At 41.9% G+C, this 24,664-nt stretch overlaps 1 protein-coding gene and 1 long non-coding RNA gene across 2 annotated transcripts in view; one reads left to right on the forward strand and one right to left on the reverse strand.

Moving 5' to 3' along the window:
• LOC129867129 (uncharacterized) overlaps positions 1 to 9,140 on the forward strand; it is a 59,344-nt gene extending 50,204 nt beyond the window's left edge. Inside the window, exons 8-11 of the long non-coding RNA XR_008761582.1 lie at positions 1,649 to 1,717; positions 5,388 to 5,445; positions 7,681 to 7,803; positions 7,918 to 9,140. This is a non-coding gene — a long non-coding RNA (uncharacterized LOC129867129). The remainder of the gene's footprint in view (positions 1 to 1,648; positions 1,718 to 5,387; positions 5,446 to 7,680; positions 7,804 to 7,917) is intronic.
• A 48-nt stretch (positions 9,141 to 9,188) lies between these two features.
• LOC129867128 (heat shock factor-binding protein 1-like) lies at positions 9,189 to 24,321 on the reverse strand. Its single transcript, XM_055940324.1, has 4 exons — positions 24,111 to 24,321; positions 22,966 to 23,032; positions 22,423 to 22,549; positions 9,189 to 9,508 (listed from the first exon to the last, which is right to left on the reverse strand). The coding sequence occupies exons 1-3, from the start codon at positions 24,153 to 24,155 to the stop codon at positions 22,425 to 22,427; spliced, it is 237 nt and encodes a 78-aa protein (XP_055796299.1). The 5' UTR covers positions 24,156 to 24,321; the 3' UTR covers positions 9,189 to 9,508; positions 22,423 to 22,424.
• Positions 24,322 to 24,664: the final 343 nt, after the last annotated feature.

Raw genomic sequence — 24,664 nt, forward strand, 5'->3', positions numbered from 1 at the left:
CGATTCCCTTTCCTTATTTACACTAGTTTTGGCCAGGCACTGCCATTTCAGAATCAGCCAAGGCCAGCAGCACCCTCAGACTGAGTTGTCTGCTCAGAGTCGGTGCCCTGGGGTGGAGGACAGGGAGAGAGCCCCAGGGAGAGAGACATGCCTGGAGGGCATCATTTTAGATTGAATTTGTGTTGCTGCCAGCGTTTACATTTCTCTGATTTAACCACTAGTGTTTACTCCTGTTGGAACAGGCTCACTTCAAACTTCTAAAGTCAAGAGTTCAAATGAAAAGTTAGTAGTTTAATAATATTTAGAGAAATAATTGACAGATCAATTTGATGGGGATTATGCAAAAGGAGTTTAACTTCTAGGGTTGTTCTTCATAACAAAATGTTGCAGTAATTCCTCCAATACTTTTCAATTGAGGAATATGCCAACACTCAAACCCAAATGACTGCTTTACATGTTCAAGATAAACTATTGGGGAAGGAAAAATGTATCCAAACAATTGTCTATTCACACTTTAATTGATTATCCCATCAGGCCCAATATTGAATCTGTCAGTCAAAGTAATTCTGACACAAAAAAACAAAATTAAGGGCAATTTTTATTTTAAAATGTTCGCCCGATTTCATTGTGTTCTGCCAAGCAGCTGTCTGTCAGTGTGAAAATGAGGCTAAACAACATTAGCTGGGGGGTGTCAGGACTCTATGATTCAGCCATGCTATCTCCAAGAGGAATAGGAAACATTGCCTCTGACAGCCAACGTTTTTTGTTTTCTGGCAGAAGGTGTAATTATTGAAATGAGTATTTAAAAGCAACACATTAGGTACAATGAATTAGTATTAGTGTCCTGAATATTTTTGTTTGTTTATTCCGAGGGAAAGGGATAGCTGGTAAATGTCAGATTGAATAGAATGAATTCTCATTCCAGCTCCATGGGAGAGCGTGATGAATTGCAATGCAAAGTGTTGGATAGCCAGATCACATGATTATCTATTTACCAATCTACACTTGCCAGCATCTGCATTTTGAAGTGTATGTCTGTGTCCGGTCACTTTGCGTATCATCTAAACAGCATTTTGAATGTTGAACCAGCATACTGCTGTGTCTTAGACATCTGTTCATGCATAAACAGCCTGTGATGAGTGCAGATTGTTGCAATGTTTTCAGGTCCTTCCTGATGACTCCAACACATTGGTTGATCAATCAGCTGTCAGCTCTCTGTTGCGCCACTCCAGACACTGAGTCTGGAATAAATCTTTCTAAATCCTCACACATTCATCAAAGTCTCTTATTTCCCAATTTAGTTATTTAGTATTGGCTCAAGGATAAATTGTCATTCAAATCGGTCTGTTTTAAAAAGCAACACATCTGTTACCATTTAATTAGTTCTTTGCATATTTTAGCTGGTTTATTTAGAGCAGGAAGAAAACAGGACTTCTTGAAAAATATAATTGATGCAGATCTTTTTTCCTCCATCACTCTCTGTCTCCCCTGTGAGCTGAATGAGCAGGTTAGACAGCCCTGGGCTCTCCTATCATGATCAGTGTGTAGACTAGATGTAAGCATCTGTGTGTCTGGGCTGGAGGTCTAGGACAGGGTAGGATTTAAAACCTGTCTCTCTCTCGGTCTTGACCTTATTTGGTTTATTCAGGTGTTCAAGAACCTCAAGCTCTTCATGGAGAATAAGGAGCCTGGAGATGACCTGTTTGATCGCCTCAACGTGAGTCACACGGGAACCAGTCTGGCTTGTTTATCTCAACAAGTAAACAAACATCCCTCACAGCATGTTGTCTGTGTTGCTGTGCTGTAGATGTCTGTAGCCTAAAGATACAGTAAAGGCCAGTGAGTGACCATAACAGCTACAGGTGTGAATTTAGCCTCAGAGAACCATCTCCATCCATCTATGTTTTTGCCTGTAGCCTCAGTCTACTCTAGCCTGATGTTCCCAGCCTATCCTGTGCCTCTTAGCCTTCCCTCTCTCCCTAAGAGGCAGATCTAGGAGTGGGTGGATTATACATAAATCCTCTGTCCTTTCACCCCCCCCTCAGGCAGAAGTAAGGCGGTGTCGCCAGGCAGTGAGGCAGGTTATTGCTATGATTGGTGCGAAATTACATGCTTGTGATCCACTCCTGAGAGGCGGAGGAGTTGACGGACAGAGAAGGGGGTGTCTCCTTCGTGACCTATGGCACATCAGGAAATGGAGGGGCATGTTGGAGTGGGGAATGTTAATCGCTGCTCCGAGTCGGGCTGATTAACACTTTGAAAGGCCAGGTCAGAAGTTGGGAGAGGGTCTAAGCACCAGCCACAGGAGGAAATTGGTGCAAGCTCTAATGAATGCTTTCCCTCTGCCATGTTTAGCTGGGCCGGGCTTGAGACCTTATTTATCCACCTGTTGTGGACAGTACAAGGGTCTGTGAGTGTGTGTGACTGTCAGTGTGCATATACAGTAGCCTATATAAAGGAACAGCAGTACAGTACATGTCTGACTCACCGTTGCTACTTGAGTGAGTACGATCAGAATTATTTGTTCAAACTTTATTTATTCAGGCTGTGTGTAATGTGGAGATTCTCTTAGCATCCCACCACCAACTTCTCAAAAACCTTGTGACAGAAGCAGACCACCAGGCCAGGCTGAGGTACAGAGGGGTCCGGAATTATTGGATCCATTGATAAAGATGAGAAAAAAAGACTTTATAAAATAAATAATACAAATACTGTCATGATCGTCAAAGGGAGAGAGAGAGGACCAAGGCGCAGCGCGTGAAAAATACATCTTCTTTTTATTATAAGAAGGAAAAAAACGAAACAAACCAACAAAACAGACGACCGTGAAGCTATACAAACATAAGTGCTGACGCAAAACACTTAGACAATTCCCCACAAAACAGCTAAAGCCTATGGTTGCCTTAAATATGGCTCCCAATCAGAGACAACCATAACCAGCTGTCTCTAATTGAGACCCAATTCAGGCAACCATAGACTTTCCTAGACACCTACACTGAACACTAAACCATCTACTCTACTAAACCCCCTAAACCATACAACACCCTAGACAATACAAAAACACACAAACTTCCCCATGTCACACCCTGACCTAACTAAAATAATAATGAAAACAAAGATAACTAAGGCCAGGGTGTGACAAATACTGAGCTAAGTTTTATCTATTTTTTTTTTTACAATTGTAATATTTAATAATAATACAATTGCTCAGAGCAAGATATTTTATTTAAAGGTCCAATGCAGCCGTTTTTTATGACAATATAAAATTATTTATTGGTAACAATTAAGTACTTTACTGTGATTCTTTTATTTAAAATTGTAAAAAGGAACAAAAATAGCTTCTTAGCAAAGAGCATTATCTCAAGCAACAAATGGTCCGAGTGGAGAGGGGAAAACTGAAACTTAGCTGTAATTGGCAGAGAGTTCTGCAACTCTCTTTTTTATTGGTCTTAACTAATTTACCACCTGGTGATGTAACCAGGCAGGCCAAAACTCCATCCCACCAAAATGTGCTGAAATTTCAGGCGGTCTTTTCAAACAGCTCTTCCACTAAAAGGGCATTATCATAATTTTCACAATTTCACAGTATTATTCTGCCCTCATCTTGTGGAAATATATGTAAAACACAGGAAAATCAAGTTGACTGCACTGGGCCTTTAATACAGCAAATCTGAAAAAAGAGGGGTCAAAATGACTGGATCCCTTGTTTTCATAGCTTCAGCACCCTCACCTTGTGAGGATAAGTACACTGAGCCTTTAAAAAAAAACGAGATTGGAAAACACTTTGGGAGAGATCTTAGACCATTCCTCCATACAGAAGCTTTCCAGATCCTTGATATCCTTCATCTACGCTTACTGACTGCCCTATTGAAGTCCAGAGAGACCGAGCTGGCCATTGCAAAATGTTGATTTTGCGGTCAATGAACCATTTTTTTATGGAATTGCATGTGTGCTTGTGGTTATTGTCTTGCTGGATGATTCACTTGCGGCCACGTTTCTGCCTTATGGCAGAGGCAACAAGGTTTTGGCTAAAATGTTCTGATACTTGGTCAAATTCATGATGCCATTGACCTTAACAAGGGGCCCCAGGACCACTGGAAGAAAAATTAGCCCCATAACATCAAAGATCCAACATCATATTTTACAGTAGGGATGAGGTATTTTTTGCATATGCATTATTCTTTCAAAGGCCTAACCCACCATTGGTGTGCATGGCCAAAGAGCTCTGTTTTCATGTCATCTGACCATTGCACCGCCTGGAGTTTGCTAAAAGGGCATTGCCCTTGGATTGGAACCGGTGCTATGGTCGCCATGTTAGCTCCCCATTAACATTACATGGGGAATATTTAAACAATGCTATGTAGACTAACTGAATGTCTATAATTAGAACAACATTCTAAATTCTAAAAGTTGGCCTACTCTAAAAATATGGGCTCACCCATCTTGAGAATGAGCCATCTAATGCACAATTGCGTTGATTCACGCCATTCGTTCATTTGGGTACAGCTGATTATCTTCTGTTGTCAAAGAAATGTGAGTCTGGAAATACTATTCTCTTCATAAGAAGGGTGCAGCCGAATTCTACTAGATGACAAGCTGAAATGAATATTACATCCTGGCATTTAAAGCATTCTCGAAATATCAAATACTATAAAACTTTCTATTTCCGCATACATAAAATGCCTATTTAGAATGCAAGTATGGGGTCGTGGCCAGATTCATAAAGAATGCAGATATATCCTAGGATTAATGGGCTCCCCTAGTGGGTGTGGAACGGAGGGGGTAAGGAGTTGAAGGGGAGGAAGGTCTTTCTCACCACCCAGCAGCCTCCCTGTATGAGGGGGAGGGAGGGTGTGTCCTGATTGTCCCAGGTCTGTCTGATGAGATTTTAGATTGTCATTATACCAGCATCACCTTTACTCTTCCTCCACAACACTGTAGTGTAGGATCTCACTGGGATTGCTTTGGTTAATTAATTATCTATACACGCCAATGTGACACCCATGCAATTATGTTGGGGTATGTGTCATTACAGCTGTAGACCCCTGCTCTTAACCTCCAAGCATATCTTGTTATTGGAGAGGAGAGTCCTTGCTGTGTGGTGGTGCAGTTAATGGAAATGTAATTCTTGTCTTTGGCAGATTAGACCTACACTGATACTTTTAGAATTGCATTTAAGTCAGCAGAAAGTAATAAGATGGCCTTTTTTAATCTACTCCTTACTTTTAATGATGATGGCAGTATTTTCTATTTTCATTTTTTGTTGACTGCAGTTCAAAAACCTCAGGACTATACTGCCATCTAGTGTTTCAGGACATACCTTTTCACACCTGTCTCGTTCCAGTCCTCGTGTCACGCGTACGTGTGTTTGCCTCTCCTCCCTCCAGGCGGCCTTGTTGAATACGCAGCTGTCGTCCCTCCCTGCTGCCTGGCCTGACTGCTAAGGTATCCATCACTGTGCAGGAGCAGATCCGACAGCTGTCCAACACTATGTCCCCTAAACACCACATATACATTTACATGTCATCCTTACAGGTGCACCTGTTTTATTCCATTATTTTACCACATGTCCCTCAACCTATTCAAACATCTGTGAATGAAAATACTGTGTTTAGAACTCCTGGAAGATCCCACTATGGATCTGTGTCTGATGCCCTGTCTCTTAATGTTAGCAGTCATTCATTCCTAAAGAACACTTGTGATTTTCAGTCCCAGCATGTTCTATGTTCAGTCATTATGCTCGCCGATTTCTTCTCAGCGTGTTAGTCCCTCTGTATTGCTGGGGCCCAGTATCCCTCTCCCTCCATCCTCATAGTGGGATGTTTCTGTTGATAGAGGTGGCACTCGCTGGATTGCCACTGAGATTAAATCTGTTTACAGTGTGGATAGCAACCTGTAATTAAATCATATGTGTGCATGTGCTCAAAAGGCAAGCAGGTGTAGGTGCAGATGATCTGGATGGGGGAGGAGAAGGGCCGGGGGAGGTACAGAAGAGCGCTCCCTGGGGGTCTGGTCAAACAGCCCACCCCTTTACATATTTGAGGTAACAACCAAGGACAAGAGGGCTTCCTGTAACCTCACACTCAACGTCAACAAAACAAAGGAGATGATTGTGGACTTCAGGAAACAGCAGAGGGAGCACCCCCCTATCCACATTGACGGTACAGTAGTGGAGAGGGTAGTAAGTTTTTAAGTTCCTCGGTGTACACATCACGGACAAACTGAATTGGTCCACCCACATAGACAGCGTTGTGAAGAAGGCACAGCAGCGCCTCTTCAACCTCAGGAGGCTGAAGAAATTCGGCTTGTCACCAAAAGCACTCACAAACTTCTACAGATGCACAATCGAGAGCATCCTGTCGGGCTGTATCACCGCCTGGTACGGCAACTGCTCCGCCCACAACCGTAAGGCTCTCCAGAGGGTAGTGAGGTCTGCACAACGCATCACCGTGGGCAAACTACCTGCCCTCCAGGACACCTACACCACCCGATGTCACAGGAAGGCCATAAAGATCATCAAGGACAACAACCACCCGAGCCACTGCCTGTTCACCCCGCTATCATCCAGAAGGCGAGGTCAGTACAGGTGCATCAAAGCAGGGACCGAGAGACTGAAAAACAGCTTCTATCTCAAGGCCATCGGACTCTTAAACAGCCACCACTAAAATTTAGTGGCTGCTGCCAACATACTGACTCAACTCCAGCCACTTTATTAATGAGAATTGATGGACAGCCACTTTAAACAATGCCACTTAATATAATGTTTACATACCCTACATTACTCATCTCATATGTATATGTATATACTGTACTCTATACCATCTACTGCATCTTGCCTATGCCATTCTGTACCATCACTCATTCATATATCTTCATGTACATATTTTTTATCACTTTACACTTGTGTGTATAAGGTAGTAGTTGTGGAATTGTTAGGTTAGATTACTCGTTAGTTATTACTGCATTGTCGGAACTAGAAGCACAAGCATTTCGCTACACTCGCATTAACATCTGCTAACCATGTGAATGTGACAAATAAAACTTGATTTGATTTGAATTAAAACCATCCACTCGATCTGGTAATGACCAGTGAGCTCATGTATTACCGGGTAAGGTCAAATTGTCAAAGACTCCAGAGACCCTAGTCATAGACTGTTCTCTCTGCTACCGCACGGCAAGCGGTACCGGAGCGCCAAGTCTATAGGTCCAAGAGGCTTCTAAACAGTTTCTACTCCCAAGCCATAAGACTCCTGAACATCTAATTAAATGGCTACCAAGACTATTTGTATTGCCCCCCCGCCCCTCTTTTACACAGCTGCTACTGTCTGTTGTCATCTATGCAACGTCACTTTAATAACTCTACCTACATGTACACATTACCTCAACTAACCGGTGCCCCCGCACATTGACTCTGTATTATAGTTTTGACTGTATTATGTATTATATTAAGCATTATAGTCTCGCTATTGTTATTTTACTGCTGCTCTTTAGTTACTTTTATTTATTATTCTTATCCATATATTTTTTTAAACTGCATTGTTGGTTAGGGGCTCGTAAGTAAGCATTTCACTGTAAGGTCTACACCTGTTGTATTCAGTGCATATGACTAATATAATTTGATTTGTTTACATATCTGTATTAACACCATTCATATTCCTTTATTCCCATGTTGCTCCACAGTGACAGAACCCAGCAGAGAAGCTGCTCTCCTACAAGGCCAACCGAGCGGTTGCAGTTCTGTGTAACCACCAGCGGGCACCGCCAAAGACCTTTGATCAGTCTAAGGCCAACCTCCAGTCCAAGGTGAAGGGATCAACAGATATTTGATAGAGACAAAAAGTGGTGATACATTGTCATGTCCTATTTTAGCTCAACATTTACTTCAGTTTGTCTTCGCTCTTCATTTAATACTTCCAGATTGACGGCAGGAGGGAGCAGTTGACCCTGGCCAAGAGTAAGCTGAAGCTGTCCAAGGAGGTCAAAGCTCATTGTTCAGACGGCAAGCTGCAGGCATGAGTGGCCCTTACTGGTAGCAGACAGACGGAATATTATTGCTCATAAAGGGAAGACGATATCCTGACTGAACACTCCTTTCTGTGTGTGTGTTAAGGGTGGTGGGGTGTAAGAAGGCTGTGCAGCGTTGTGAGAAGCTTATGAAGATGGAGGATCAGGCCCCAGACAGGAGAACAAGCAGATTTCCCTGGTCACCTCCAAACTCAACTTACCTGGACCCATGAATCAGCATTGCCTGGTGAGGGCGCACACAGGTCTGATATGACACTGTATGTGCATCAAACACTGACACCTCAATGTCTTCACATGCAATTGAATTTCATATTGTGCATCATTTTTCACATTGTTTAGCCCTCCTCATAGGTGTAAGAACATGTAGGTGCCTCTGGACAAAATATAACAAATCTCAGGGATAAGTTTGGCTGCGCTATTGACATGACTGAGGCAGATTTGACATTCTAAGTCAGCCTCTACCTTCTAGTTCTACCTAAATGTAAAGACTAGGAGGCAGGTTTAATCCTATGCTCTATCAGGCTTTACCTGCCCGTATATTGAACTACAGAACTCTTTCTTTCTTCACTCCGCTTCACATAACGTTTTTCCAAGTTAATTTTTTTTTACCATTGTTATATGGTAAACCAAGATGATCTTATAGAAAGTATAGAGACCATGTCCTTTTATGAGTCTTTTTATAAGCATTTGAATAAAGAGTCCTAGGAAAATTATTATTATCATCCCAATTATAGAGTAGGCCAACATCCCCATGTGGATGTAGTGAGATATCAGGTGGGACATGGTGTTAGGGTCTGATTGTGATGGCCGCCTCTGTTGTAGCTGAGAGTTCTTTAGTCAAGATCTCCTCAAGGGTAGGGTTATTCAACTCCTACGAGGTCTGGAGCCTGTTGCTTTTCTCTATCATTAATTGTACACACCTGGTGTCCCAGGTCTAAATTAGTCCCGGATTAGAGGGGAACAATGAAAAAAATGGCTTCGAGGTCCAGAGTTGAGTTTGATGGGCTCTAAGGCAACACTATCCTGATACACACATTAAAGGAGGCACATCTGCAAGAGACCCATAGGATAGGTTCAGGGCATTCAGGCTGATTTTAAAACAAAGCAACTTCCAAGTAAAACCCATATGTTGATTGATGTTTTGTCTAAGAATGAGACTAAGATTGGTTTGTATTAAATAACTTTAATAGAAGAAAATCAGTTGACTTTTGAATGCATTTCACTTGGCACAGTGCTGCTAATATCACTGGCTTCTACTGTATACTTCAAATCAACCATTACTAATAGGGCTGAAAAGTTCTGAGGGAAATACTAATTTACAAATAACACATCTTCAAGTCACTACATTAGAACTGTTACTTTTATTACAATAGTCAATATAAAAAAGCATTTCACAACACACTAAATCAAAATAGTTCATGGTTATAGTGGAAGAGTATGCTGCTCCTGAAGAAAGTCCTTGACAGCTTGTCGTCTTGGCAACCTGTAATTGAAATGTGTTTTATAGTTGGTTTAGCATACACTTAGGGAGACATTAACTTTCCTGATGGAATTGTTTACGGTTTCCAACTGCAATCATAATCTACCTATAGACCTACAGAGAACTTTCCATCAATTCAAGTTAAAGAAAAATCTGAATTATTCATTTTGATTAAATGTGTCATTGATGGACAACTAATGTTATTTCAACTTCAAATTGGTATGTGGCATCAAAAAGGTAGGCCATAAACTATAATTTAAGTAAAGGATGTAAATGCTAGCCATGTGACACTTTCTGAATGGGATTTGTCAAAGATGTTCACCAGTGAGGTTATTATGCAGCTTAAATTATAACTTTTCTTTCACCTGAAATGTTTGTATATGCAGGACTACTACCAACTTGGATACAAGGATGAGTGCCAGAAGGTGAGTACTATGAATGTGAATCTTTCACGTTCAAGACGATACAATAAGTCTCTACACTGAACAAAAATATAAATGCAACATGTAAAGCGTTGGTCCCATGTTTCATGAGCTGAAATAAAAAAAGAAATGTTCCCAGAAATGTTCCATATGCACAAAAAGCTTATTTCTAAATAATGTTGTACACAAATGTGTTTACATCCCTGTTAGTGAGCATTCCTCCTTTGCCAAGATAATCCATCCACCTGACAGGTGTGGCATATCAAGATGCTGATTAAACGGCATGATCATTACACAGGTGAACCTTGTGCTGGGGACAATAAAAAGCCACTTTAAAATGTGCAGTTGTCACAACACAATGCCACAGATGTCTCAAGTTTTGAGGGAGAGTGCAATTGGCATGCTGGCTGCTGAAAATTCCACCAGAGAATTTAATACTATTTTCTCTACCATAAACAATGTCATTAGAGAATTTGGCAGTACGTCCAACCAGCCTCAAAACCACAGACCACGTGTAACCATGCGAGCCCAGGACCTCAACATCCGTCGTCTTCACCTGTGGGGTCGTCTGAGACCAGCCACCTGGACAGCTGATGAAACTGGGTATGCACAAGTGAAGAATATCTGCACAAACTGTCAGAAACCATCTCAGGGAGGCTCATCTGCGTGCTCGTCGACCTCACCAGGTCTTGACCTGACTGCAGTTCAGTGTTGTAACTTATTTCAGTGGGCAAATGCTCACCTCGTTAGCCACTGGCATGCTGGAGAAGTGTGCTCTTCACACATGAATCCCTGTTGTTTCAACGGTACAGGGTAGTATGGCGTCAAGCGGGTTGCTGATGTCAATGTTGTGAACAGAGTTCCCCGTGGTGGCGGTGTAGTTATGATATGTGCAGGCATAACATACGGGCAATGAACACAATTGCATTTTATCGATGGGAGTTTGAATGCTCAGCGATACCGTGACAAGATCCTGAGGCCCAATGTTGTGCCATTCATCCAATGCCCTCACCTCATGTGTCAGCATGATAATGCACAGCCCATGTTGCAAGGATCAGTTCACAATTCCTGGAAGCTGAAAATGTCCCAGTTCTTCCATGGCCTGCATACTCAGACATAACATGCATTGAGCATGTTTGGGATGCTTTGGATTGACAGCGTGTTCCAGTTCCCGCCAATATCCAGCAACTTCACACAGTAATTGAAGAGGAGTGGGACAACATTTCACAGCCCACAATAAACCGCCTGATCAATTCAATGCAAAGGAGATGTGTCGCGCTGCATGAGGCAAATGGTGGTCACACCAGATACTGACTGATTTTCTGATCCACGCCCCTACCTTTTTTTAAAAGGTATGTGTGACAAAGATGCATACGGTGCATTCGTTAAGTATTCAGACCCATTGACTTTCCACATTTTGTTACAGCCTTTTTATTATTATTTTTCAAACAATCTACACACCCAATTTTTTTTTACTCAGTATCTTGTTGAAGCACCTTTGGCAGGGATTACAGCCTCGAGTCTTCTTAGGTATGACGCTACAAGCTTGGCACACCTGTATTTGGGGAGTCCACCTGGACGTGGTGCGTCGCTGCACAGCTATTTTCAGGTCTTTCCAGAGTTGTTCGATCGGGTTCAAGTGTGGGCTTTAGCTGGGCCACTCAAGGACATTCAGAGACTTGTCCCGAAGCCACTCCTGCATTGTCTTGGCTGTGTGCGCTTAGGGTTATTGTCCTGTTGGAAGGTGAACCTTGGCCCCAGTCTGAGGTCCTGAGCAGGTTTTCAACAAGGATCTCTCTGTACTTTGCTCCGTTCATCTTTCCCCTCGATCCTGACTAGCATCTCAGTCCCTGCTGCTGAAAAAAATCCCCACAGCATGATGCTGCCACTACCATGCTTCACCGTAGGGATGGTGCCAGGTTTCCTCCAGATGTGACGCTTGGTATTCAGGCCAAATAGTTCAAGCTTTGTTTAAATCAGACTAGAGAATCTTGTTTCTCATGGTCAGAGTCCTTAAGGTGCCTTTTGGCCAACTCCAAGCAGGCTGTCATGTGCCTTTTACTGAGGAGTGGATTCCGTCTGGCCACTCTGCCATAAAAGCCTGATTGGTGGAGTGCTGCAGAGATGATAGAACCTTCCAGAAGGACAACCATCTCCACAGAGGAACTCTGGGCTCTGTCAGAGCGACTGTCGGGTTCTCTGTCAGAGCGACCAATGCCCTTCTCCCCCGATGGCTCAGTTTGGCCGGGCGGCCAGCTCTAGGAAGAGTCTTGGTGGTTCCAAACTTCTTCCATTTAAGTATGATGGAGACCACTGTGTTCTTGGGGACCTTCAATGGTGCAGACATGTTTTGGTAGCCTTCCCCAGATTTGTGCAACGATACAATCCTGTCTCAGAGCTCTACAGACAATTCCTTTGACCTCACGGCTTGATTTTTGCTCTGACATGCACTGTAAACTGTGGGACCTTATATAAGATAGGTATGTGCCTTTCCAAATCATGTCCAATCAATTGAATTTACCACAGGTGGACTCCAATTAAGTTGTGGAAACATCAAGGATGATCAATGGAAACAGGATGCACCTGAGCTCAACTTCAGAGTCTCATAGCAAAGGGTCTGAATATTATGCAAATAAGGTATGCTTTTTATTTTGAATACATTTGCTAACATTTCTAAAAACCTGATTTTGCTTCGCCATTATGGGGTATTGTGTGTAGATTGGAGAGGGGAAAAAAGTTTCATCCATTTTAGAATAAGGCTATAATGTAATAAAATGTGGAAAAAGTCAAGGGGTCTGAATACTTTCCAAACACTGTATCTGTATTCCCATTCATGTGAAATCCATAGATTAGGGCCTAATGAATTTATTTAAAATTGACTGATTTCCTTATATGAACTGTAACTCAGTAAAATCTTAGAAAATGTTGCGTTTATTTTTGTTCAGTGTAGATACATGGGCTCCAATATGATACAATTCCATTTGAAACAATTTGGTTTGATTAGAGTAACAAATCGATGTGATTTTGGTCAATGCACTAACATTTGTTGCATAAACTAATTTCCCATTCTAAATGAAAATCTGAGCTGGATCTGTCTGAGCTGAGACAGTACCAGTCAAAAGTTTGGACACACCTACTCATTCAAGAGTTTCTTTATTTTAAATATTTCCTACATTGTAGACTAATAGTGAAGACATCAAAACTATGAAATAACACATATGGAATCATGTAGTAACCCCAAAAAGTGTTAAACAAATCAAAATATATTTGAGATTCTTCAAAGGAGCCACCTTGATGACAGCTTTGCGCATTATTGGCATTCTCTCAACCAGCTTCATGAGGTAGTCACCTGGAATGCATTTCAATTAACAGGTGTGCCTTGATAAAACTTTCCTTAATGCGTTTGAGCCAATCAGTTGTGTTGTGACAAGGTAGGGGTGGTATACAGAAGATAGCCCTATTTGGTAAAAGACCAAGTCCATATAATGGCAAGAACAGCTCAAATAAGAAAAGAGAAACGACAGTCCATCATTATTTTAAGAAATGAAGGTCAGTCAATAAAGAAAATTTCAAGAACTTTGAAAGTTTCTTCAAGTGCAGTCGCAAAAACTATCAAGCGCTATGATGAAGCTGGCTCTCATGAGGACTGCCACAGGAAAGGAAGACCCAGAGTTACCTCTGCTGCAGAGAACAAATACTCTTCCTGGAACTACGAGGAGTAACAGCGTAACCTACGTTGCTAGCTACCATGACATCGACTGAGGACATTGGTGTCTATCACACATGAAGGATTTTTTAAATGAACAAAGAGTTCTACAAGCAGTTGTTACAACAAGAAAATAGCTTCAAGTGTTTTGTCCAAATACTGGTGGATTCAACTACCAAAATAATTGACGAGGTCCAGGACCTGAAGAACAGTTTGTGGTTGTCCCAGGGTCAGCTCAATGAGTTGAAACAGGAGAACGGCAAGATGACATTGAGAGAGGACATCAGTTCTATATGTGAATCAACGATAACAATGACAGATAAATCATTGAGGGACAATCAAGGTGGAACCACATGGTTGTGAACGTAATTGTAGAATCTCCACATGAGACCTGGATGGAGTTTGAGGACAAAGTGAGGGAAATGATCTCTGAGAAATTGAAGATGGACCACAGGAAGATTGAGGTGAAATTATATCCTCCTCAATGAGGACTATCCTGAAGCTGTGCGCCAGAAGAGGAAAGAACTGATCCCAGCCATGAAAGCTGGCAGAGCGCGTGGGGACATTGCTTACAGTCTCATTGTCCACCCTCCCTCCCAGAAGCCTGGAGGGGATGACAGCCAAGCCTATGGGTTAATAGCTTCAACCCCACCTCAAACACACACACCAATTGATTAATGGACTGATAAAATGTATATATTTTTCTCTTGCTTTGTTTGCTCTTTTCCACATTATGTGTATCTCTGATAAGCTACCCAGGAAAGGACTGAAAATAGCTCATATTAATATATGTAGCCTTAGAAATAAGGTTCATGAAATCAATAACTTGCTAACATTCATATATTATCAATGTATGAGACTCACTTAGATAATTCAGCAGTAGCAATACAAGGATAACATCTATAGAAGACAAAATGCTTATGGGGGAGGTGTTGCTGTATGTATACACAGAGCCATATCCCTGTAATGCTTAGAGAAGATCTTATGTCAGGTGTTATTGAACTGTTGTGGTTGCAGGTTCACTTGGCACATCTAAAGCCTTTTTTGGGGTTGTTGCTAGAGGTCATCAAGTTCAAACAGTCAGTATCTAAGTAATATGTGTGACATGCTTGATAGTGTATGTGATGTAAACAGAAAGGTCTACTTTCTTGGGGACCTGAATATTGACTGGTTTTCATCAAGCTGTCCGCTCAAGAGGAAGCTTCTTACCGTAACCAGTGCCTGTAATCTGGTTCAGGTTATTAATCAACCTACCTACTGGGGCTCCCGAGTGGCACATCGGTCTAAGGCACTGCATCGCAGTGCTAGAGGCGTTACTACAGACCCTGGTTCGATTCCATGCTGTATCACAACTGGCTGTGATTGGGAGTGTCACGCCCTGGCCTTAGTTATCTTTGTTTTCTTTATTATTTTAGTTAGGTCAGGGTGTGACATGGGGGATGTATGTGTTTTGTATTGTCTAGGGCACAGGTGTCAAACTCATTCCACGGGGGGCCGAGTGTCTGCGGGTTTTCGCTCCTCCCTTATACTTGATTGATGAATTAACATCACTAATTAGTTAGGAACTCCCCACACCTGGTTGTCTAGGGCTTTATTGAAAGGAAAAACCAAAAACCTGCAGACACTAGGCCCTCCGTGGAATGAGTTTGACACCCCTGGTCTAGGGGTTATGTATGTTTATGGGGCAGTGTGTAGTCTAGGTGTATGTATGTCTATGGTTGCCTAGATTGGTTCTCAATCAGAGACAGCTGTCTATCGTTGTCTCTGATTGGGAACCATATTTAGGTAGCCATATTCATTAGGTAGTTTGTGGGTGATTGTCTGTCTAAGTTGCCTGTGTCTGCACTTATTGTTTATATAGCTTCGTCGGTTTGTTGTTTTGTTTAGTTTGTAAAGTGTTCTTCGTCTTCGTTAATTAAATATGTATTCATTTCACGCTGCGCCTTGGTCCTCCTCTCTTCAATGTTACGACGATCGTGACAGGGAGTCCCATAGGGCGGCGCACAATTGGCCCAGCGTCGTCCAGTTTAGGGTTTGGCCGGGGTAGGCCGTCATTGTTAATAACAATTTGTTCTTAACTGACAAGCCTAGTTAAATAAAGGTTAAATAAAAAATATTTACAAACACTACAGGAACAAGATCATCCACATGTATCGATCACATTTTTACTAATACTGTAGAAGTTTGTTCTAAAGCTGTATCCATACCCATTGGATGCAGTGATCACAATATCCAGGAAAGCCAAAGTTCCAACAGCTGGGCCTAAAATAGTGTATAAGAGCTCATACAAAATCATTTGCTGCGACTTATGTGGATGATGTTAAAAATATTTGTTGGTCTGATGTGATTAAACTTGTACTTTAAATGCGATTATGGGCAGAAAGGCATTCAACGCATAAGATTGCTTATTCATCACAAAACCATTTAATGTTGCCAATTATTTTTATGATTACTTCATTGGCAAAGTGGGCAAACTTAGGCAGGAAATGCCAACAACGAACAGTGATTCATCGTATTCATGCATAAAAAAAACTAATAATGAAAGAAAAGCATTGCAAGTTTTAATTATGTAAAGTTAGTGTGGGAGAGGTGGGGAAAATTGTAATCGATCAATAATGACAAACCTCCTGGCATTGACAACTTAGATGGAAAGCTACTGAGGATGGTAGCTGACTCTATAGCCACTCCTATCTGTCATATCTTTAATCTGAGCCTAGAGGAAAGTTTTTGTCTTCAGACCTGGAGGGAAGCCAAAGTAATTCCGCTACCCAAGAGTGGTAAAGCGGCCTTCACTGGTTCTAACAGCAGACCTATAAGCTTGCTGCCAGCTCTTAGCAAACTGTTAGAAAAAATTGTGTTTGACCAAATACAATGCTATTTCTCTGTAAACAAATTAACAGACTTTCAGCATGCTTATAGTGAAGGGCACTCAACATGTACTGCACTGACACAAATGACTGATGATTGTTTGAAAGAAATGTATAATAGGAAGATTGTGGAAGCTGTACTGCTTGATTTCAGTGCAGCCTTTGATATTTTTGACCATAACCTGTTTTTGAAAAAAAAATGTGTGTTATGGCTGTAACCTCAGCTCCGAATCCACGATATAGCAATTTAATAGAACTCAAAGGGTGTTATTTAATGGAAGCTTCTCTAATGTCAAACATGTGTGTGGTGTACCGCAGGGCAGCTCTCTAGGCTCTCTACTCTTTTCTATTTTTACCAATAACCTGCCACTGGCATTAAACAAAGCATGTGTGTCCATGTATGCTGATGATTCAACCATATACGCATCATCAACCACAGCTAATGAAGTCACTGAAACCCTTAAAGAGTTAGTCTGTTTTGGAATGAGTGGCCAGGAAAAAACTGGTCCTGAACATCTCTCAAACTAAGAGCATTGTATTTGGTACAAATCATTCCCTAAGATCTAGCCCTCAGCTGAATCTGGTAATGAATGGTGTGGCTGTTGAACAAGTTAAGGAGACTAAATTACTTGGCATTACCTTAGAATGTAAACTGTCATGGTCAAAACATATAGATTCAATGGTTGTGAAGACAGGGAGAGTTCTGTCTGTAATAAAGAGATGCTGAATTGACACAACCTTCCATAAAGCAAAGTCCTGCTGGCTCTAGTTTTGTCTAATCGTTATTATTGTCCAGTCGTGTGGTCCAGTGCTGCAAGGAAAGACCTAGTTAAGCTTCAGCTGGCCCAGAACAGAGCGGCACATTTTGCTCTTCATTGTAATCAGAGGGCTGATATAAATACTATTCATGCCAGTCTCTCTTGGCTAAGAGTTGAGGAGAGACTGACTGCATCACTTCTGTTTATAAGAAACATTGTGTTGAAAACTCCAAATTGTTTGCATAGTCAACTTACAAACAGCTCTGACACACACCCACTTACCCCACCAGACATGCCACCAGGGTCTTTTCACAGTCCCCAAATCCAGAACAATTTCAAGAAAGCGTACAGTATTATATAGAGCCATTATTGCATGGAACTCACTTCCATCTCATATTGCGCAAATACACAGCAAACCTGGTTAAAACAGATAAAGCAACACCTCATGGCACAACGTCTCACCCCTATTTGACCTAGTATGTATGTATGTATGTATGTATTGATATGTAGGCTACGTGTGCCTTTACAAAAAGTGCATGTAGTTCTCTCCTTAGCTGTTCTTGTCTATTAATGTTCTGTATTATGTCATGTTTCATGTTTTGTGTGGACCCCAGGAAGAGTAGCTGCTGCTTTTGCAACAGCTAATGGGGATCCTAATAAAATACCAAAATAAAATGAGCTACCAGCCTCAGAAATTTCTGCCCAAATATATGCTTCATAGAGTTCAAGTAACAGACACATCTCAACATCAACTGTTCAGAGGAGACTGCGTGAAATCAGGCCTTCATGGTCAAATTGCTACTAAGAAACCACTACTAAAGGACACCAATAAGAGATTTGCTTGGACCAAGACACACGAGCAATGGACAATAGAATGGTGGAAATCTGTCCTTTGCTCTGATGAGTCCAAATGTAAGATTTTTGGTTCCAACTGCTGTGTCTTTGTGAGATGCAGAGTAGGTGAACGGATGATCTCTGCATGTGTGGTTCCCACCATGAAGCATGGAGGAGGTGTGATGGTGTAGAGTTACTTTGCTGGTGACACAGTCTGTGGTTAATTTAGAATTTAATGCACACTGAACCAGAATGGCAACTACAGCATTCTGCAGCGATACACCATCCCATCTGGTTTGAGCTTATTGGGACGATCATTAAAAAAATAAAAAAATAATTCACAAGCCTTCCCAGAAGAGTGGAGGCTGTTATAGCAGCAAGGGGGGGTGTTGACGACAACTCCATATCCATGATTTTGGAATAAGATGTTCGACAAGCAGGTGTCCACATACTTTTGGTCATGTAGTGTACCTGCCAGCTGTTCTGCATATGCTGTGAGAACGCGCCCTGGTATACTAATCGGACCCTGTGGCCTTGACCTGATTTAGACTTTACTCACGTCGGCATCAGAGAGCTAGGTCACCCAATTTCCTGGATTGGTGGTTACCCTCACATTGTTGGGCAGATCCCGGACGGGTCTTCCTTTGTAATCCGTAATGGATTGTAGCCCCTGCCACACGCGGTGTGTAATATGATTCCACTTTATTCCTATATTGTCCCTTTGCTCGTTTGATGACTCTGCGGAAGTCATTGCGGTATTTATTGTACTTGTTCCTGTCTTCAGCCATAGCCTCAGGGTTGTCTGCGATAGCCCTGTGTGCAGTAGACCTATCCTTTAGTTTAGCACCAACCTCTGTGATAATCCAGGGCTTTTAATTGGGAAAGCAGTGAACCTTAACTGTGGGGACAATGTCGCCAATGCATTTCCTAATGAAGCCGATGACTGATGTGGTTAGCTCGTCGATGTTATCAGCGGAGTCACGAAACATATTCCAATCAATGCTAGCAAAGCAGTCCTGTAGCATAAACTCTGATTATGGATACCATTTCTCAACAGAGCGAGTCACAGGTAATTCCTGTTTAAGCTTCTGCTTGTAAACAGGAAGCAGGAGTACGGAGTCATGATATGATTGCTCAATGGAGGAAGAGGGAGGGCCTTGTACAGTGAGGAGAACAAGTATTTGATAACCTGCAAAATCGGCAGTGTATCAAATACTTGTTCTCCCCACTGTATACTTGCTTGTGACTAGAATAACAGTGGTCTAGGACTTATCACCCCTACTGGCGAGGGAGACGTGTTGATGGAAGTTAGGCATCACGTGTCTTAATGACGTGGAATTAAAATCGCTGGCAACCAGAAAAGCAGCCTTTGGATGTACGTTTTTCTGCTTGGTTATAGCCTTGTACAGTTTAAGTGCCAGTTGTTATTTTTCTTGTCCTGAGGTGAAATGTATACAACAGTCACGATAACAGCTGAAATCTCCCTCGGGAGGTAAAAGGGCCAGCATTTGACCATGAGGTGTTCCAAGACACGTAAACAATGGGGTCGATACTTCCATAGGCTTTGAGTCAGCCAACCAGTTGTTGTTGACGAAGAGGCAAACCCCTCCCCCCTCGATTTCCCCAACTCCACTGGGGCACGGTGAATGGAGAATCCATCGAGTTGGATAGCAATGGCAGGTATCTTGTCCGAGAGCCATGTTTCAGAAAAGCAGAAAATATTGCAATTTCGAGAGTCCCTTTGGTAGAAAGGTAGACTTGGTAGTGTGGGACCGGAACAACAACCTCTCCCTAATCCACATTGGCCAGTAGAATGGAGGGAAGAGGTGGCCGGTTCTCCCTTTACTTTAATCTCACCAGGATCCCCCTCTCTTGCCTCTAACGTCTGCATTTCCTCTTGTGTAGCCCGAAAATTGGGTCGGAATTACAGAAAGAGCAAAGGGCAGATGAGTCAAAGTCGAAGCCGGAATTGAGGTAAGTAACTTCCGATCTGATGGTCAAAAGTTCTTGTCGGTTGTAAGAAATTGATAGCAGCTACATTGAAAAAATAAAAGTAAAAACAAACTCAGCAAAAACAGAAACAGCCCTTTTTCAGGACCCTGTCTTTCAAAGATAATTCGTAAAAATCCAAATAACTTCACAGATCTTCATTGTAAAGGGTTTAAACACTGTTTCCCATACTTGTTCAATGAACCATAAACAATTAATGAAGATGCACCTGTGGAACGGTCGTTAAGACACTAACATCTTACAGATGGTAGGCAATTAAGGTCACAGTTATGAAAACTTAAGGACACTAAAGAGGCCTTTCTACTGTCTCTGAAAAACACCAAAAGAAAGATGCCCAGTGTCCCTGCTGATCTGCGTAAACGTGCCTTAGGCATGCTGCAAGGAGGCATGAGGACTGCAGATGTGGTCAGGGCAATAAATTACAATGTCCGTACTGTGAGACGCCTAAGACAGTGCTACAGGGAGACATGACGGACAGCTGATTGTCCTCGCAGCAGCAGTCCATGTGTAACAACACCTGCACAGGATCGGTACATAACACCTGCGGGACAGGTACAGGATGGCAACAACAACTGCCCGAGTTACACCAGGAACGCACAATCCCTCCATCAGTGCTCAGACTGTCCGCATAGGCTGAGAGAGGCTGGACTGAGGGCTTGTAGGCCTGTTGTAAGGGCAGGTCCTCACCAGACATCACCGGTTTTGTCTCACCAGAGGTGATGGTCGGACTCACGTTTTTCGTCGAAGGAATGAGCATTACACTGAGGCCTGTACTCTGGAGCGGGATCGATTTGGAGGTGGAGGATCCGTCATGGTCTGGGGAGGTGTGTCACAGCATCAACGGACTGAGCTTGTTGTCATTGCAGGCAATCTCAACGCTGTGCGTTAACAGGGAAGACATCCTCCTCCCTCATGTGGTACCCTTCCTGCAGGCTCCTCCTGACATGACCCTTCAGCATGACAATGCCACCAGCCATACTGCTCGTTCTGTGCGTGTTCTGCCATGGCCAACGAAGAGCCCGGATCTCAATCCCATTGAGCACGTCTGGGACCTGTTGGATCGGAGGGTGAGGGCTAGAGCCATTTCCACCAGAAATGTCCGGGAACTTGCAGAGGTGCCTTGGTGGAAGAGTGGGATAACATCTCACAGCAAGAACTGACAAATCTGGTGCAGTCCATGAGGAGGAGATGCACTGCAGTACTTAATGCAGCTGGTGGCCACACCAGATACTGACTGTTACTTTTGATTTTGACCCCACCTCTGATCGGGGACACATTATTCCATTTCTGTTAGTCACATCTGTGGAACTTGTTCAGTTTATGTCTCAGTTATTGACTCTTATGTTCATACATGTTAAGTTTGCTGAAAATAAACACAGTTGACAGTGACAATCTTTTTTTGCTGAGTTTAAATGACAAAGGAATCACAAAATAGTACATTTGGGTCAGAGCTTAACAAACAGCTGCTGTATGGCGCTCAGATTGGGGGAGGCAATGGTATAGTAAGCTACTTTTTGGCCACACTTTGATCTGAAATCACCATCACCCACTAATTAACTAGTCATTTTTATTTTCCTTGCTTCGACCATGCAGTGCGGTTTACAAAAGTGATTGCTGTCCTCATTATGAAATTATCAACCAACCCTGCATATCTAAACTTGACCATATACACTGATTGCTTAAAGCAAAACTACCAAAACTATTGCTGATGGTGAACCTGAACAATCGAAATAAAATCTAATGTAGACTATGCCCCGATCAGCAGGTAGGCTATTAGCCAGATTAGTTGTGTCTCCGGTAGCTTACTTTTAATCTGGTAAAACACTATTTTCAACAGTACATTTGATAACAATAAACTAGCAATTACATTGGTTGTCACTCAACTAATAAAGCCAAATATTTCACAAGCATTTTTATTTATTTTTTTTACTCTGAAGGCACACAGATGTGCAGGATAAGGGGCCTACCTCGTTGGTCAACACGTGAAGCTGCGCACATTGCGCAGTTTGACTAGGCTACTGATATTGCCTAGGGTTGCAAAATTACTTGTAGATCAATGACTGTCAACACAGTTACATGCTTAGTTTAACAGTGAAGGAGGACACATTTGTCACGAAAGATAAGGTAGAAAGTAATATGAGAATGTTTTCAGTGAACCAGCAATTCGTAATATTTGAATAGATTTTCTGACCAATGCATGCCTCATTTTGATCTTTTTGGGGTCCGCAGACCAATGCACTCATATCTTAAACATTTGAACCAGGGACCGATGAGTATCATACAGATATAGAAAACATTTAGTAAAGTGCCGTTAGATTACCTTCATGACCCTTGTCCTTCTTTGACTTGCGGTTCTTTGACCCCCTCGATCTCCTCCACCCCTGCCTGGGTCATGAGGTCAGCAATGTTCTTCTCCAGGTCATCGATGCGGGTGCTCATCTCATCAAGTGAACATGTTTAAGGAAGACAATGGGCTAGCCCAAAATGGACTTGTGGATAACGCTGACGGATGGGATGTGCTGGCTGGAATACCTCTCCATTATAACATTAATAATGATCACTAACAGACACTCCCCAGCCAAGATTCTGACTCCAACTGGTAAGACATATCTAATGTATTCCTATCCACTACTATACTCTAACAAAGTTATTATTGCTTCTTTCTGTGCTGTAATATAAAGTGCTATCAGAAATATTTGACAAATTAGCTCATGTAGAATAAACATCAAATTGGACTAAAGACCATTATGTTTGGAAATGAACTAATGGGGGTGTGACTGTATGACACCCCCATTTATAAAAGATGTATAATGACTTGAAAGATCTAGGCCCATAACAAGTTACCTAAAAATGTTGAGGATATTTCTTCCGATGATCTGGTCTGACATGGTCTGGAACTTATCCTGCATCTGTTGCAGCAGCGTCTGGACCTTTTAGAGAGCAGTAACAGGTGTATCATTACACAGGCTGATATGATCTATTGTGTTCAATTACCAAATGTGACCCATCTTGCAAGCAATTTATGAAAATCCAAAAGGCAAACTGGAGGATAGAAATAAAGAAAGGGGTGGGGGGGGGAGAAAGTAGAGAAAAAAATACAGCAAAGATAGTTTGTGGTCAATTCAGAATAATTTTGTAAACTTTAATTTAGCAGGATTCAAACCACATCAAAATGTATTGGCCTTTTTAATATAATGTTTGTTTATTTATTTATATAAGCAAGCTATACAGAGCATGATCAAGGATCAAAAGAGAAGGCGTTCCCTTTTCAGTCAGTGAAGTCTAGATTATGGGAGATGTAGCTACAGCACTACCACAGATAGAACAATGAGCCAGATGTTTCACTGGATGTATAAATCTGAAACATCCGGTTGGCATTTCCACCCCAACAAATATGGTGATGAGAGGGAGCCCAGTGGCCAGCAATGGGAGAAGATGGCGCCAGATGGATTTGGCCGACATTCTGCAAATTGTATCATCAATGAAACATTTGATCTCAATACAGATTTGTTACCAACTACAATATGTTACGAATGTAGTAGATTATGTTTTGTAGACTTTACCCTTTGCATAAGTTTAAAAAAAATTGCGGTGTTTAGTAAGAGTGCAAGAGCGAATGTAATTATTGCCAACCCGCACTTCACATGGTATTCAATCCCTAATGACGTATGCAAATACGTGCTAGAACGCGCCAATAGGATCTCGCTAAATCGTGCTTGGGTCTGCCCACCTCTTTGCTTGTTCTGCCAACAGACTGTGGTCTATCTTGGGTTAGTTATAAAAAACATCTTTGGCACTACAGAAATTGGAGCCATGATATTTTCTTACCGTTATAGAGTTTGATACTCTACATTTACAGTCATTTCGTACGATCCAATTTCTTAGCTAACTAGTTACATAGGCTATTGAAATGATCGGCTAATGTAAATCGAAACATATCCATTCACCAGGCCTGGGTGAATGTTGGCTGGCTAGCTAATGTAGCTAGCTTCAATGTCATATACTCACCACATTGGTAAGGTCCTGAACTGACTTTGGATCAGTTTCTGCCATATTTTCCCTCTGCACGACACGCGTGTTATGAAGTGGTGTAAAATGAACTCTAGCTAAATGAGCTACCTTGGGATAAAATAAATACAGGATCCCTAGCTCTACCCCGTAAATCCAGATATGTCAGTCAGCTGTTTTTTGAAAAACACGTATCGCGAGAACACTGAAGCAGGAACCCAACGGAATGTGGAACGTTCAGTTTTTGGTATGCAGAGCCTCGATTTGGCTATATTCGATGATTTTAATCCCGCGGTTTTCATAGTCTCGTAAACCCGACCATATGCAAAGTGACTAGCATTGATACATTGTGGGAGGCAGCAAATCTGCATATGAACAGTGGTGGAAAAAGTACCCAATTGTCATACTTGAGTAAAAGTAAAGATGCATTAATATAAAAAGTGAAAGTCACTCAGTAAAATACTAATTGAGTAAAATTCTAAAATAATTAGATTTTAAATATACTTAATTATAAAAGTAATTGTAATTGCAAAAATATACTTAAGTATCAAAAG

This window comes from Salvelinus fontinalis, chromosome 12, assembly GCF_029448725.1.
Source record: "Salvelinus fontinalis isolate EN_2023a chromosome 12, ASM2944872v1, whole genome shotgun sequence".
Taxonomy (NCBI): domain Eukaryota; kingdom Metazoa; phylum Chordata; class Actinopteri; order Salmoniformes; family Salmonidae; genus Salvelinus; species Salvelinus fontinalis.